Here is a 17500-nt window from a genome sequence, read left to right on the forward strand (position 1 = left end):
ACAATAACAATTTGTTGACCAAAAATCCCACCAATAAGGGAATAACAAGTGTTTTTGCAGTTAAACACGTGTCACTTCCAAAAGCAGCCGAGTTCACCGGAAAACTAAAGTTACAACTTTAAGATCGACGACAGTCTTTTCGTGCCCTTGTTTTGGCTTTGTACACAATAAATATAGCATATCTTACCGTAATTTCACTTGAAATCCATATTTCGTAAAATGTACAATTTGTTAATCACAGGATTGGTTTTCAAACACATTCATGTGCATTAGTAATGTTCAAACAAACAAAAAATCAATAGGAATTTTGTACTGGATTTTCTCCAGCATTCGTAAAACGGAAACATCATGTACACAATTTATGGTTATTGTAAGGAGGTGCAATGTGACGTCATTAGAATTCTGACGTCATTCAAAATCAAAATTAGCTATATTATTACAATGCTTCGCCACATTAAAATAAAAACTGGTCTACCAACATTGACCTCTGTTAAATTTCTCTAACATGCAGACAAGGCTGTTTACAGGTCGCTTTTTCTTCTTTCTTTTTCATAAATCTGCACAAAATATTAAGTTTAAGTTTTAAAGGGACATTCCTGGGTTTGCTGCACTTTTCAAGATATTATCGATTAACACAGACTTTTTAACGATTGTAATTACATATCAAATATATTTTTCTGCATACAATATTAGTAGCTGTATATTAAACGTGTTTCTGATCGTTCTAATATTTGTACTAGGTTAACTATTTTATTAGTCGGAAACATCTTACAATGCAACAAACTCAGGAATGTCCCTTTAAAAGATGAAAGTGATTTCTTGCATCTTTTAAAGGGACATTCCTGAGTTTGTTGCATTGTAAAACGTGAAGGTCATTGGAAATACTCCCGTTATGCTAATAAGGTCGCTGTCCAACCAATCGAAATGGACTCTGGTGTCTGTTGTAAAGTACATTTTGTCAAATATATCATATGAAAAAGTTAACGTTGGATATTTTTCATTTATTGTGTACGGAGCCAAAACAAGGGTCCAAAAAGTGACTGTCAACTGATAATAACAATTTGATGAACAAAAATCCACATAATAAATAATAAATATGTTTAATTATTGTTCTGTTCATTATTTTATTTTTATTTTTTATTTAAAATTATTTCTCGCGCGGTCCGGTGTACAGCAACTTTTAATGAATGACATTGCTGAATCGGTGAATGGCATTTGTAGTAAATATTGTGGGATGTTACTGACCTTGACATTAATTATGAATGGACAAATAGTGCCGTTATGCCAATAAGGTCGCTGACCAACCAATCGAAATGGACTCTGGTCCCTGTTGACAAATAAAAATACAGTTTGTAATACAAACCTGGTGGTGCGTACGAAATTTGTACGACACCGATATATCTTCGCCAGGAGGGTAATAATTTAGAGTATTAACCCGAAAAGTATGCAACGTTGCAAGGTTTCTAGGTAATGGTGTTGCTGTGAATGGGTAATTTGCTTACAAGTCAATAAGTCATGTGTACCTGAACTAAACGTTTTCAAAGATTTAGTTAAAATGCGTGACGTCAAACTAATTTGTGCTAACGTAATGACGCCATATTACCGATAGCGGCGATGTTAGTACTGTAATTTACTACAAAATCAATAAAACAAGTTATTTTAGAAGTGTTATAGGATAAATAGAATTCGCTACTCGTGTTTTTTTAATATGTAAAATATCAACCTCATGCAGTTAATCGGTATTTGTCACAGCAGAGCCTCGACAAATACGGATTAAAATATACTTTTTCCATATTTCCATTTTCCATATTAACAAATACTCGTGACGAATCCTCTCTATATACAGTTGAATCTCGTTGGCTCGAACCTCGTCGGTGCTCGAGAAAGTGTTCGACCCATTGGGTAGTTCGACCTAACCATTAGGTAAACATCGTGTAAGTGTAACTCTGGACTTCGTTTTTGATTCAAAACGCTGTATTCGACCCTCTAACGAGTTCCACCCAACGAGATTATACATATACATATACATACTATACTATATATCAATATTGTAAGTGTAAATGATCCACCAGTAAGGTTAGGTCCAATGTCATCAAAAATATATTAGCACAAATATTTGATTACATCAATAGTGGACCATAGGTGGGATAGAAAGCGTGAGGTAAGATCAAGCCTGTGGGAAAGAATGGCAAAATAAGATTATTCAATTTTCCAAAAAAAAATGTTCGTACGAATACAAGTACATTTTCAGGGTACCCTTAAACTCTCGTGACAAATGAGTAGTTAATCCTAATTGTATTCACTGTAATAGTTGGTTTCATGTTCAAGATATATTAGGACATCAAAATACAATGTAGTAGAGTTATGTGGGCGGTGCACGCTGACCCTTTGTAGCCCATGGACTATGGGATTTGCATTTAGTTTACAATAGAATAAATCTATATTGTTTTCATTTGCCACTTTCCCTACTATCATCATGGTATATGCATAATTATGTACAACATACAGTTAGCTGTTTCTGAACTCGATATAGTTCTGTTAATTATTCTACCACTATTGTCATTATTGACTACTTCTTTAACTGACCACAGGTCAGTTCGGACATAAGTCAGTTCACATGTTGACATACACGCTTGTGGATTCCAATTGAGCGAACGGTAGATCACAGAACAGTTTGAAGTCATTCTGAAAAAAATGTACAGGGAGATGTAAAAACCAAAAGCAAAAGAATGAATGGCAGTGAAATATTAACTTGTTATCTATTAGAATTAGTTGTTTGTGGAATAACCAGTTATTAATTTAAAGTAGTTATACAACTACAAATCTGACTGGTTCTAAATATATCAAAACAGTGACCAGTTATTGGTAGTAAGTAAAGGCAGGAACCAATTATTAACTGACCATAAGCGTACGAGACCGGGTTGGGGGGGGGGGGGGGGGGGGGGGGGGGGGGGGGGGTGCTGCAAGTGGGGAGAGCGGCAGTTCAATCCTGCAAAAACAATAGAGAAATTCGGGCAAAATGTGTTGGCCTAAACACTTTTAACTATGTGTTTTCATAATTCTATCCACAATATTAATTGTAATCCATATAACAATGCGTGGCGATTCGTCTACAATCCCATGTAGCTGTTTAACAGTAATGTTAATATGAATAAACGTCGGGCAATAACCAGCCTGCCCCCTACAACAATGGGAGCCCATACACCTCTAACAGTAACCAATTACTCCGAATAACTTGAAATAATTGACAATAACTTGGACCAGTAGGTAGTTATTAATTAAAGTAATTATATATTTCTAAATATTTCAAAACTGTAACCAGTTATTGAAAATAACGTGAAGCAATAACCAGTTATTAAAGTAGTTATATATTGCTAAATGTTTCAAAACTGTAACCAGGTATTCACAACAACTTGAAGAAATAGCCAAGTGTTCTCGTTAATCTTAACCTAAGGAAGAAACCAGTTAATCTCAATTTAAGACCATAACTGGTTACCCTGAATAACGTAAATCTAGACACCACTTATTCGCAATGATTTAACCCAAGAACCATTTGTTCATTATGTACCACTGATAACTGAAGACTTGGCAGCACTGACTGGAGTCTTCTGACGTTGTTAAATATCTCAACTCGCTTGTCAAGGGAAACTGCAGACATGATGTTGTTCAGTATACACAATGACAGACCTTCCTTTTTGTCAGATTCACTGAAACAAAACAACATATGTAAAGCTTTTCACCATGTAGTTCCTTCATTCTACCCACATTATTAAAGTAGTATCGGAAATAGAATAAAAATGATTTTCGTCAATTATTTCTTTCATATTAAGTAAATAGTTTGTAAATACCTATTTAATGATACTCTACCTAATTTAGCATTTAGTTGTTTGGGCGCTCATTGATGTACAAGGTGTTTACTCTTGAAATTGAAATAAAGATGTCAATAAACAGGAGATTTGTGACCTTTATTGTAACAGACTATAACACATTTTGATATGTGTCAATTTCATTTACCTTTAAACAAACGTTTAATATATAACTACAAGTTAACTGATTATTTGGAATTGCAGCATAAATTATTAATTATGACCAGCATATTAATGAATATAAATTCAATATAAATACATTAGAAATTTACACAATATTGCAACCACTTAAAGGTGCTATATTAGAAGTTATATGTGAGCATCTGTTTGTGATAAAGATTCTCCAATAAAAATGTATTTTCTACTGGTAGATAAAATTATTTCCTATAATCATTTATGGGCATATAGTTAACGGTGTAGTATTTAAATGTTAAAGCACAATTTAATAATCCCCCCCCCCCCCCCCCCCCCCATGATTTGCAATAGCTGTCATTATGCAATTTTGAGATAGCACCTTTAATACCGGTATATTAGATCACAAACTCAGAATGGTTATTGACAGTTTTGTTCAAAAGGTACTTATAAATGTCTACAAATATATTGGGTTTTTTTTTAGAGGGATGGGGTAAACGATCATCAGAAACGGTCCCTCACATATTGTAACAGCAATGAAATTGACACATGTTGACCAAACATTGTTATAGTCTGTTCCAATAAAGAACACAAATGACCTGTTTACTGATATCTTTCTTTTAATTTCAAGAGTAAACACCACCTTGTGCATCAATGACAGCCAAAACAAGTAAATGCTAAATTAGGTAGACTATCATTAAATAGATATTTACAAAATATTTACTTGTCTGTTTAATATGTAAGAAATAATCAACGAACATCATTTTAATTTTATTCCCGACAGTACTTTAGTTGGGCATAAAAAAAAATAATTAGTGATTCGTTTGCAGCCGTGTTAAGCTGTTTGGCAGTAATGCTAATATGATTTGAGATTCGGAATGCCCGCATCTACGTAACATTTATTCAATATTATTGCTACCAAACAGCATTATATGGTTGCACACGAATCACTACACACACTTACATTGATTACAAATACTTTGGAGAATAGAATGATGGAAATACATGGTAAAAATGTCTCAGGTTAGCACATGTTCCCCGAATATCTGTATAATTGCTTTGTCATTCAGATTATGCATGGACAGCTGTCTACCAATTTCATATTATATAATGTCCCTACTTGTGGTAAAACACTCGTCGTCTGATGCGCCTTCGGTCTGGGATCATTCTCAGTCGGTGGGCCCATTGAGCTATTTCTCTTTCCAGCCAGTGCACCACGACTGGTATATCAAAGGCCGTGGTATGTGCTATCCTGTGTATGGGATGGTGCATATACAAAATCCCTTGCTACTAATGGAAAAATGTAGACATCAATTTGCTCAAGTGGTGGTGTTAAAAAAAAACACTTTAAACTGTCCGGTACAAATGCTTCCAGGACTTTAAAACCGTTAAAATGCAAAGTCGAATGGGCATTTGACTCAAGTGGTTGAATGTAAAAATGAATGAATGTTTAACGACACCCCAGCACGAAAAACACTTTAAACTGTCCAGTACAAATGCTTCCAGGCAGCGCAGGAATGATGTCATAAAACCGTATTTCTGCAAAATGCAAAGTCGAATGGGCATTTGACACAATATTGATTGATTCCTTGAATCTTTATCTGGTGTCTGGTCTACACGAGGACAGCCACTCTCGAGGAAATCTTTTACTGGACAATACATCCACCATACACCGCTCAAAGGATCTCATGTGAGTGGCAGTCCTCCTAAAGACGAGTATGATGGTGAGTCATGGAGGCAATCACAACTGTAGGGAAATAACCATTTGAATCTCTATTGTGCAGAGATATGGTTTCCATTACAGAAAACGGGGTTGCTGTTTGGATTTCCTAATTGTGAGTTACTTACTCGAAGACAACTGTGACAGGATGAAATTTCAGATTGGTCTGTCTGTCCAGGATTTGTTCTGTCAGAGTTGTCAGATAGCTTATCACTGTGGAAGTGCTATTCATGTTACTCGATGACTGCACGGAGAAGTTGGCGATTTCTTTCTTTTCATCTGATCCCTGTAAAATCGAATATCGTAATTAGATGGTTGTTACTGATTTAAAACCAATGCTGCAGACAATACTACAACAGACGCCAAATGTAAGAGAGAGTTTCGGCAGACAAATTAAAAGATATAACAACCAGTATAACCAATATTAATTAATATCAATCAAAAACTGCTCCCCCCCCCCCCCCCCCAAAAAAAAAAAAAAAAAAAAAAAGAAGACATTTTAATGAATGATTATTTCAAGTTTATGTCATAGCAATATTAAATTGTCCTGTAGGATGATGGACTAATACAAATCTGACGGATTAGTACATATTTTGTTTGGTGCTCGAGTCATAGCCCATATTTCAGAACAACGTTGGCCCTCGTACAAAGCTGTGTGATAAAAGGGATAACTTTAGGTTCCCAATAATAAATATTCCCTTCCTGTCGTGCACTATTCCTTCTCCTTCAGCTGTTGGTGTCTATATTTCGCAACGTCTAAGACACCTTGAAGCATGCTCATCGTAAGCCAGTTTTAAAAATCGACATATCGTTCTCATAGAGAAGTTCTTTGTTCAAAACGTTTTATGGTAGACACTCAGAGGCCATTTCACGATATGACACATCACTGACTAAAACGATGTCGGATGCAATACCCTATATTGACCTTGTGTATTCTTGTTCAACTTTATGTGTGAAAAAAGTGTACATTTCAAGGATGGATTTGATGGCTGTAGGTTGTGCCCATGACAGGTGTCACTGGTGAGAGAGGATATGCTCACCTTTCGCGAACACCTGAAATCATAACTGATAAAAATATTTTTACATGATTCAAAATGTATTCATCCATATGTCCGTTCGTCCATCCATCTATCTATCCATCCATCTCTATCAATATATACAGGTATATATATATAATTTATAAGGTCGTGGTATATACTACCCTGTCTGTAGGATGGAGCATATAAAAGATTCCTTGCTGCTAATCGAAAAGAGTAGCCCATGAAGTGGCGACAGCAGGTTTCCTCTCTCAATATATGTGTGGTCCTTAACCATAAGACTGACGCCATATAACCGTAAATAAAATGTGTTGACTGCGTCGTTAAATAAAACATTTATTGTTTTAAGCATTTATATACTGGTAACACACATATCTCACCTTGATTTCAGCATTAAGAATTCTTAGCGTTATTTCTCTCGAGACATAAGTTTCAGTCACCGACGTCACAGTCACCTTTCCATACACACTGGACTGGCTTGGACTTGGGATGAATTTACCATCATTCTACAATAAGATTAAACGAAGTGAACATACACAACTGCCACACTTTAAACAGTTGTCAATATGACTGGTATCTTGCATCTTGTATTTGATACAATGATATATAGTGATCTGCCTAGAGAAAGGACATGTTCTGTCAATTAAAATAATCATCTCTTCTAATTAGTAGGTGTAACCTATGTGATGCAGGCAGGTGTGTAGGAAATTGTACAGGGGTGGGTCTAGACTGTTGCGAACAAGAACGGTCATAGTGCTCTGTCTGTTAATATAATCATCGGTTCTAAGTGGCAGGTGTGACCTATGTGATGCTGCTACGTCTGCAGGAAGTTGTGAAGAAGGAGGTTTAGACTGTAGCGAGTAAAGTTTTTATGGGTGTTCTGGTCATGCTTTCTAAGAAAATACATTTAAAAAGAACATGTTTTTAAGTCTGCAGTGTGGAGGGTAATTGGAAGGTGTAACGTATATGATGGCAGCAGATTTCATATTTCAGTGTCTGGTACCCAATTCAGTGACTTACCTTGTCCAGGGTGACAAGAGTCAGTGAATCATTCTCCATGATCAGTTTCCACAGCAGATTCGCTGTTTTTTGTGGAGAGTAAACCAACAGATAGCCTTTACTGAGTAGCTTGGACTTAAAAAAAGAGGAACTTAAGTTCAAAAACAGATACAAGCCCAGATCAGCATACATTGTATATTGGGCTGAGATCCAGAATTGGTTTTGTCGAAAGTCATCATTTTCATATTAACAAATTTTAACATTTAAAAGATTTAAAATTCTATAAGAAAACAATTTTATTATATACATAGCAATGAAATATATAGATCTATGGAAACCATAAAAGTCATATCCGGTGAAAAGTCATATTTTTACTGTATTTTAGCTACAGTGAAAATATAGAAGTCGTATTTACTTTTTTGTAAAAGTGCAGGATTAAATTTAAATTTAAATTTGATGATTACCAATGCATCTGATCGTATTTGAAAAATAAAAAATGTAATTTAAACAACTGTATACGAAGTGCAATTACGATAAAATATATAAAAGAAATTGAATACGAAGCTAAATAATGATGACACAATGTAGTGCCATCGAGTTTAAGTGTAATAATTTAACGGCGTTTGACTCGTTTTGTTTTTATGGGAGTTTTTAGAGGATCGCTTTGTCAGGTATGTTTGCACCGCAGTATTGTTAAATAAATGTTAATAAAGATAAATTTTAATCAAATTTATTTTTAAAAGTCTATGGTAAAGTAAATTTTCTGGCAAAGTTCCATAGGAAGAAATATATCATGACGTTACGTGTTTTCGATAGGATAAGTGAAAGATATTACCAAAGAGCGAAAGATATTGTCAAAAATTAGGAAATATGTATATAATAAATAGACCATTTCATGGTGTTTTTTCGAATACGATTTATTATGTCAACGAGTGATGTGTGAAAACCATATTTTCACTCATTGCGAAGCAATTCGTGAAAATCTGGTTTTCACACATCACTCGTTGACATAAAAATCGTATTCGGAAAAACCCATGAAATAGCCTCTATGTATTTATTTATTCAAATTATATAGCTTTCCATCGAATCAATTATATGTATCGTCCCCAAATTAACTACATTAAAAATATTTTGGATTGCTGTAATTTTTTTTATGAGCGGACATAAGCGGTTCTGGTGGCAAATGCACAAAGCTGAAAAACACATTTAGACCAGGATAAATTGCATAAAAATTTTTTACTTCTATGAAATTAAGAAAAAAAAGGTAAAATATTAAAATATACATTCAAATGTCTAATATAATTTTGTTGAAATATACAACAACAACAAAATTGTACGAATATAATATTTATGTTAAAATAATATCTTTGTTTTGTGTAATAATCCAAAGTTACACCTGATTCTGAAAAACCCCATAACCAAACGTAATGTACAATTCGAATATACCAAAATGTTACTTACGGGAGCTTGAACAACGAACAGATCATTCTTTCCATCAACCCAAAGTTGGTTCTTCAGCGGGAGACCTAGACAGTTTATATTAGATAGAGTACAGTATGGCATTTGATATGCAGTGTTGCATTTAAATATCAAACTATATTCATCCATGCCACTCACCCTCCTTCCATCTACTCCAAATTCCACCATTATCAGGAATGGTTCCTTGAAACTAATATTTATAAACTAATTGAGCATACCAGTCATTAGATACATTTTAATTTGGTTACTGGACTCCATATGTTTTAAAAATTATTTACAAATATGAATAACATAAGAACTGCTTTATATGTTGGGGAGTTTCATTTATCACCTTTTTTCATATAGACAAGTGGATTTCTTGATGGGGAACTGTCAACGATTAACAATTCTGTCAAATTAAGGAAAACATGTTTTGGTAACACACATACCTGTATCAGATGTATCAGTAGATGCAATGACCTATAATAATAATAATAATAATAATAATAATAATAATATAACAACAAGAACAAGTACTCAAATATTTTTGTTTTGAGTTCATAATAAGAAATTGCAAAGAATACACAGGTTACATTTTGCAGACAGCAATAAACAACAGAAAAGCCCACTGGTCCCACTTCTGCCACGAATATAGTACTTATCAATCTCATTGTGTACATATCGAGTGCATACATGATCTGATTTAAGTGGTTTGTTTCAGATTTGTTTAGCCCCAATTTGGTATGACCAGGATGTGAAATCTAAAAAGCTTTTTATGGACTATGCACTGGGATGGAATCAAGATAAATGCGTAGGTAAAGTGCGATGGCATAATCCAGTCATATTCTTTCCAGTGGATTATAAGCACTGGGTGGCATACTTTAGATACATTTTAAAAACAAGATGAGCTATATTAACAAAGTTAGAAGTTTTTTTGTATTTAAAAACAAATATGATTTATTAACACAAATGAACACCTATTAAATTTGGTGAATGCACAAAAAGATAAAAAATAAATGTAAAAATATGAATAGGAAAACAGGTTTACTAAGACAACAGGAATAACATATATTAAACATATGTTGTTCAATTGATGTACTGAGCGAAGTATTTTATATTGTGAAATGATAAATGATAAACGTTGAATACCTCGGCTAGCTCATCGAGTGTTTTTTTACCCATGTTCAAAGATCCGTTTAGTTCAGCATATTTTAGTGTGTATGCAGATGTGGTCATACTCGTCTGTCCATACTCTACAACCTCAAGCATTGTTGTGAAAATGCATTCATACTGATTCTGTGACAAGAAAAGAAGAATATAAACATAAATGCACATAAAATGTGTATATATACCTTGCATATAGGTTTAGTTGGTTTGGGTTGTGTTAGGCTAGGCTAAGCTAGTCGAAAATGGTATGAAATATAATTTTAAAAATATTATATATTGCTTAAATGCTCACTATCCAAACTGCTATTTATAGATGAAAGTAAAACTAATGAATTTCCTTTATTGGTTAGACCAAATAATCTGTTGCACAGAAGCTAAAATTAAAAATTAAATTACTAACAAACCTTTGTCTGGACCATGTTTTTTCTTTGATCTCTGATCTTGGTCATCATTTCCAGTATGTTTATTCTTCCAGTTTTTTTCATCTCATCTGTCAGGATATGTAGAGCGATGTATGTTCCAGTTCTTCCAATTCCAGCACTGTTAAAACAAACTGATTCTGCCAGTAAATATTTCTTAGAGATAGACCAAAGGCGATTTGAAAAATAAAATGAGGATGTTTTAATTTTTAAACAAATTAAGACATGGCTGTAATATTCAGTAGTTGTTACCTGCAGTGTACCAGGACAGGACCAGGGCGGGACGGGGGTGTCTCTCTTGTCAACCAGAAGAATTCCAGTAAGTCCAACACTTTAGGTACTCCGTGGTCAGGCCATGACGTGAAGTGGTAATGGTCGAATGTCTTGCATTTCTTAGACTGAGAAATAATAATAATACAAACATTTACCACATATACAGTTGATCAATAAATGCTTATTAGGATGTATAAATCTCAGGTAACTTTACGAAAAGCACAGAAGAAAGAACACAAAGTACACTATACACTTTCTGAAGTGAGTCTGAAATCTTTATGATTTCATATACAATGGACGAGCAATATGCTTACTGGGAATAATAAATATCATGTCGCTTTATGAAAAACACAGCAGAAAAAAGACTCCCCACAACAACTGGATGTACTCAACACAGATATTGAGGGTAGAATGGAGGTTTTGTTAAAGTCAGATACTGCAAGTTATACTGCAGAAAAGAACCGAACATAGATACAAATAAAGAGTATTGTAATATCGTATATGACTTCAGATGACTGAATAAATATAAAGGTGAAAAGTGTGAAATAATTGTGTTAGAAAATATCATGTATGACTAAATATTCGGTGCAATCTGTTTCTGGATTTGCTTAACACCTTGTATTATCACTGTTTTCAGTGATTCATATTTATGTGGAGCGACTGGGGAGTCGTCATTATGACAGATGTTACTGTTTTGTCATTCAGATCAATAGGAACACATTCTGGTAAGCATTTTTACGCATTAATTTTATTTATTTTGTGGTGTTTATCTGTCCTATAGATGAAACAGTAGATACGAGTGGAATCAATGACTATTTTGCCAATTGCCCATTCAATTTACGGTTTTGTTTTTCAGATTTACCTTCGTTTGTGTGATCTGTATCTTTCTGGTGATGTAGTCTGCTCGTACAGTGACGTCCTTCACCACCACAACAAAATATCCAACTTTCATCGATCCCGAATCTCTCCAGTAGGGCACACACTTATGCTAAAGTACAAACTAAAGTTATCTCTAAATATTTAATAACACAGTGTCAATTTGTAGGATTCGAACCTAATGCACCTACATAGTATTTCACAGGCCGTGATCATAACCACTCAGCTAAAAAGGTCTTCCATAACAATGGAAGCTGGATTAACCAGAGTTAACAACGTGTGCAGGCAGATGCTCGGTTCAAAACTAATGTAAGAGTTTGTATTAATAAACAGCAACAGGGCTAATGGCACACTCTGGGACAAATAGTTCATAGGTAAATCTCCAACGAGTATGATTAATCAGGAATATAACAGATGGTATCTTATGTCGTACATAAGAGTACAATGATGGTACAATTATTTAGTCTAGTGATGTTGTAATGATCGATTATACTCGAAAAGTTGGGCTCCACCGTTTTGATGATCGATGATCAAACCTATATTCGATTGTTGTGGAAAATGTTAACTGCAATTGTGTTGGAATTGCTATAAATATGCCGTACGTTGTGTCAACATGCCCATGAACAAACTGTAAAAGGGCCAGATATGTTTATTAATACCGTTTATACATGTCCATGAGGAGTACGGACAGTATTATATATTACTTACATTCTGATTTTCTGGACTAAACATCAAATACAAACCTTTCCAGCCTCCACTAGGTTTGTCAACATAACTATTTGTCCACAGTCCTGTTCCCAGATCATTCTCCAGAAATCTGGTAAAGTATCTTTATTTGGAGCTGGAATATAGAATGAATATCCAAATAACATGTTTTTGGTTTTTTTTTAGACTTTATCTTAATCAATCAATAGCTAAAACCTACTAATAGGCAGCAAGTACCCACTCTTTGCACTGATAGGACAGAACATACCACAACCTTTGATAAACAATGGACACCGATACCTTTCCAAATAGAAACCTGAATGTCATTAATCACATTTAAAATTGTAAATTGAGTCAAAAGGATATTTTGGCAAGGTTGTGAATGCTCCAAGGTGCTTCGTCTGTCACTCATCAGAATGACACAACACAAAAAATTTCAATATTTGTAAATTACATTTTCTGTTAGAAGTGTTTCAGTGTGGTATTTTAGATAGTTTGACTTCAATAAAGATGCATATGAGTTATTTGTGTCTCCATACCTTGAGCTGCGATGAAATAATTTGGCTTCTCATATGCCTGAAAAAGTACAATTGAGAATGCCATCAATACATACAGTATCGTCCATAACGCAAATCTGCTGCTGTAAGCTAGCAGAGGTATATTTTTAAAACCTTTTCAGGCAGCACGTAATTTAATGTTTTATGAATAAATAATGTCTAAATTAAAGTTAACATATCTTACTATTTCGTTATATATATTTATATAAAATAACCAATTGATTTTGAGAAAAGCCCCACATTCTGATACTGTATACAGACTAAAGTTAAATTGTCCAGAATGTATTAAATGCTTGGGGCAAGACTTCAGTGTATTTTTGGCATGAAGTCAGACATCAAATGTGTTGATGAAAAACTGAAACCTGTACAATATATGTACTGAATAATTTGGATATTACAACTTGACAAAATAACTATGTGATGTACTAGACAGAGTTCAATACATATTTCAGCACAACCTTAACAGAGACAACATCACGGTCACATTATTATTAATTCTTAATTCTTACATCCACGTAACTCGCGTTGATATAGTCAGAATGTGGAGTATTTGGCAGTGCTGATAGTTTCACACGATTGTTGTCATCTGGAATAAACAGTAACAATGAAATAGCTGACACAAGGTCATGAACAAAGTAAAAGAATAAAAGACTTTCATTGGTTGTAGGTATATACACAACATGATGAAAACACAAATAACATAATTAGCCATTTCATTTATACAGTAGACAACCAGATCGACAGACCCATAAATTGATGTCTTCATTTGTTGAAACTATTGTATAGATAGTAAATAGCTAAATTAAAATACCTAGATTGACAGACACACCAGAGAGAGAGAGAGAGAGAGAGAGAGAGAGAGAGAGAGAGAGAGAGAGAGAGAGAGAGAGAGAGAGAGAGAGAGAGAGAGAGAGAGAGAGAGAGAGAGAGAGAGAGAGAGAGAGAGAGAGAGAGAGAGAGAGAGAGAGAGAGAGAGAGAGAGAGAGAGAGAGAGAGATTAGTGATGAAAGTGAGAATCACAATAGAAAACTGCCATTTTAAATGTTTTACTTCAGTAACTATAACGCAAATACCAAATGAAGAGTTCAGATGCAAAAACAGATAAATTGATTTTAGTTATGTTCTGCAAAAGAGGGATTTTAAAAATTAAGTTTTGTATGTAAAACATATGACGACCACAATAGGCGATCTTAATTTGAAATAAGTAAAGTAAATAAAGGAAGGAGGGAGAAAGGAAATGTTTTATTTAACGACACACTCAACACATTTTATTTACGGTTATATGGCGTCGGATAAAGTAAATAAATGACAGAATTTCAAAAATCAGAACATAACACCTTGAACTGAGTAACGATAGTAGAGGTTGGTTTTTGGATACAATGGCATTTATCAGATTTTGCACCTGAACTCTACAAATATTAACTCAACTTACATTTAGGATTACAAGTATATAAGAGACGAGAAAGGGGCAAAACCTCAAATTCGAGCAAAAAGTATACATATATTCGGGCAAAATGTGCTATGTTGAGACATTTTACCATGTATTGTCATCTTTCGACCCTCAAAATTAGTTATAATCCATGGAAACAAATGCGTAATGATTCATTTACAACCCTATATAGGTGATGTTGTTATCCAAATTTGGCCATTTTCGTTTAATTTGGGAAAAAGCCAGCCTGACTCACTACAAAAATCGAAGCCTGTATGCCTACACACAATCACAAAGAAACAAACAAACGCACACACACACACAGAGAGAGAGAGAGAGAGAGAGAGAGAGAGAGAGAGAGAGAGAGAGAGAGAGAGAGAGAGAGAGAGAGAGAGAGATACTTACTTATATATATATATAATATATATATATATATATACTTCAGTACCTATGCAGCTAATACCAAATATTAACACAACTTTTCATTGATGATTACACGTATGAACGCACATGGGTAGTAACCAGCGTATCTGTTCTTGCACCTGTTTTCTGGTATCTGGGAATCATTGTACGGATGACTGAACCCACTTGGAAGTTTCTGAAATCAAAGTAATATTCATGTAATAGTGTAAGTATAAAGTGTTTCTACTGGCACTAGCTAGTGGGAATTTCCGTATTAGCACATTTGGAAGAGCGTTGGACTCCTGTATTCTCAGTCCGAGCTTCGAATTTCCTTAGTGGCGGTTGATTTATTTCTTACTTTTGGAGCTGACGTAGGGACTGGGTGTGTTCTAAACACAAGAATACGATTATAACCCTGTCAGTATCCATAACAGTTCAACTGGCCATGGCCGATAGCTCTCTACGTCAGCTCAAATATTTTATTTTAGAATGGGTCGTTGAAATGCTAAACAAACATGATTAAAACATATTCGAGTAAAACACAACAACATTTGGCATTTTGCCACCCAACGAGAGACATACGACTGGTACATCCAATACCTCTCTCTATGACAAATTGCATATGAAATGTTATTAGTTTTCTTCTTTCCAGTAGAAACAGCCTAAATAAATGACAGCTCTCTCTCTCTCTCTCTCTCTCTCTCTCTCTCTCTCTCTCTCTCTCTCTCTCTCTCTCTCTCTCTCTCTCTCTCTCTCTCTCTCTCTCTCTGTTGTCAGTGTCTGTCTCTCACTCTACTTCCCTCCCTCATGTATTGAAATAATAATGTTAGACATGAAATTCTTATTTTTCAAATGTGCTAAAGTTTCGAAAACTATTATTTTCGTTTCAATTCTCCTTTTGTACAATTGTAACTGAACAATCAGACTCAAAGTAATCTCCCAAGAAAAAGAGAAATGTAAATATCTTACAACATATTCTGCTTGAAATCCTCCAGGCTGATTCCTGATGCTTTCGATGATACCTTCAAGTTCTGTGACGTCAAAACCTTCTTCTGGCAGACTGAAGGAAGGAGCTGCCAGTTGGACATCATTGTAGTACGTATTAGTATCTTGGATGTCCTCCTCGTCTTCGTCAGGCTGTTGGACTTCTGCCTCTCCTTGATCAACCACTAGTGCTACATCACCAGTGGTTACGACTGGTACTTCAGCACTGGCGAACGTTTTGTTTACCTCAAACCTTTTGGCAGAGTTTGTTGAGGATAGTTCGACATTAACGTAGGTAGAGACGTCAGGTTCATGGTGTGTTCTTTCTGTAAATTATTTTGAGGTGCTCAAATATACAGTACTATCACTGGCATGGCCACGATTTGACATTGGGGCGGGGGCATATTGGGGGACCAACCACATTGGCTATCAGTCATGTTATAGGGCGACAGGAAAACACGTAAATTTGTAAGAGAAAAAAAAGAGGTGCGGTTGGGTTTGGGCATATCCCAATCTGGTTACGCCATTTAGTACTATAGTCTAATTCAACTAGACAAAAAATGCAAAAAACCCCAAACAATGACACTTTATTATTTGGAATAGGACAATGGACCCCATGGTCTTCTCATAGTTATGGCTGTGATTGCTAAATATTGCACTGATTATTTGCTCAATTTTATTTTCAAAACATATTATTGTATTCGATTCCTTTCAAAAACCAACAAAACGAAATTAACAGAACCCCAATACAAATTAAAAAAACCCAGTGGGTGACATAATACCTTTTGTAGATGATTTATTCTCTGGTACAATTGGTTCACCATCTTTGGTGTCGTCCTTTGCACGTTTCCTTCTCCTAAGCAACAGAATAATGTTAAAAGAGGTAAGTTTTTTAGGCACTGGTCCAAACAGAACTGTATCTACTCTCGTGGGTTCAAACGCCAAAGACATCTAGTGAAAGTTAGAAACGTTTTTTCCAACGAATATTTGTTTTACGAACATGGTACATAGTAATAACTTTACTGGAAGTCTCATCAGGCAACTGTCGGGAACTCCACAATTCAACGATTTTGCTAATGTTTAACTAAAGAAAACAATATGAATGAACTACCATGTAAGACATGCGTTCTTAAAGGAAAAGGAAAACACAATGGGGTTATCCCTAGTCTAATGTCAACTGTGTCTCTCTTTCTTGTGTTTAAATGAATGAATGAATGCATGTTTAACGTCACCCCAGCACACATCAGCTATAGGGTGTCACAAAAGGTAGTATATAAAAATATTATTGTGTTTATCAAACACAAAAACAAAAATCAAACCCTATACATGTAAACATAGGGTCAACACCTAAAAAAAAAACCCATTTTATCTTAATCTGTCATCATAAAGATGATTAAATGGCGACGTCACTGACAAATGTAAACCGACTATCTTAAACAGACAACGTCATAATGACACTAAAATGTATTCTGTGAA

The 17500-nt window shown here is 34.7% G+C and overlaps 1 protein-coding gene across 1 annotated transcript in view; it reads right to left on the reverse strand.

Moving 5' to 3' along the window:
* Window positions 1–6: 6 nt before the first annotated feature.
* LOC121387489 (receptor-type tyrosine-protein phosphatase epsilon-like) overlaps window positions 7–17500 on the reverse strand; it is a 26961-nt gene continuing 9467 nt past the window's right edge. Inside the window, exons 7-23 of the mRNA XM_041518628.1 lie at window positions 16807–16880; window positions 16010–16350; window positions 15149–15236; window positions 13719–13795; window positions 13192–13228; window positions 12691–12788; window positions 11934–12059; window positions 11051–11196; window positions 10784–10919; window positions 10362–10508; window positions 9662–9692; window positions 9216–9280; window positions 7776–7889; window positions 7136–7261; window positions 5847–6004; window positions 3569–3707; window positions 7–2685 (exon numbers count right to left, since the gene is read on the reverse strand). Coding sequence (XP_041374562.1) covers window positions 2614–2685; window positions 3569–3707; window positions 5847–6004; window positions 7136–7261; window positions 7776–7889; window positions 9216–9280; window positions 9662–9692; window positions 10362–10508; window positions 10784–10919; window positions 11051–11196; window positions 11934–12059; window positions 12691–12788; window positions 13192–13228; window positions 13719–13795; window positions 15149–15236; window positions 16010–16350; window positions 16807–16880 — 1975 coding nt within the window. The 3' untranslated portion in view covers window positions 7–2613. The remainder of the gene's footprint in view (window positions 2686–3568; window positions 3708–5846; window positions 6005–7135; window positions 7262–7775; window positions 7890–9215; window positions 9281–9661; window positions 9693–10361; window positions 10509–10783; window positions 10920–11050; window positions 11197–11933; window positions 12060–12690; window positions 12789–13191; window positions 13229–13718; window positions 13796–15148; window positions 15237–16009; window positions 16351–16806; window positions 16881–17500) is intronic.

The sequence above is a fragment of the Gigantopelta aegis genome, chromosome 13 (assembly GCF_016097555.1).
Source record: "Gigantopelta aegis isolate Gae_Host chromosome 13, Gae_host_genome, whole genome shotgun sequence".
NCBI classification, from domain to species: Eukaryota; Metazoa; Mollusca; class Gastropoda; order Neomphalida; family Peltospiridae; genus Gigantopelta; species Gigantopelta aegis.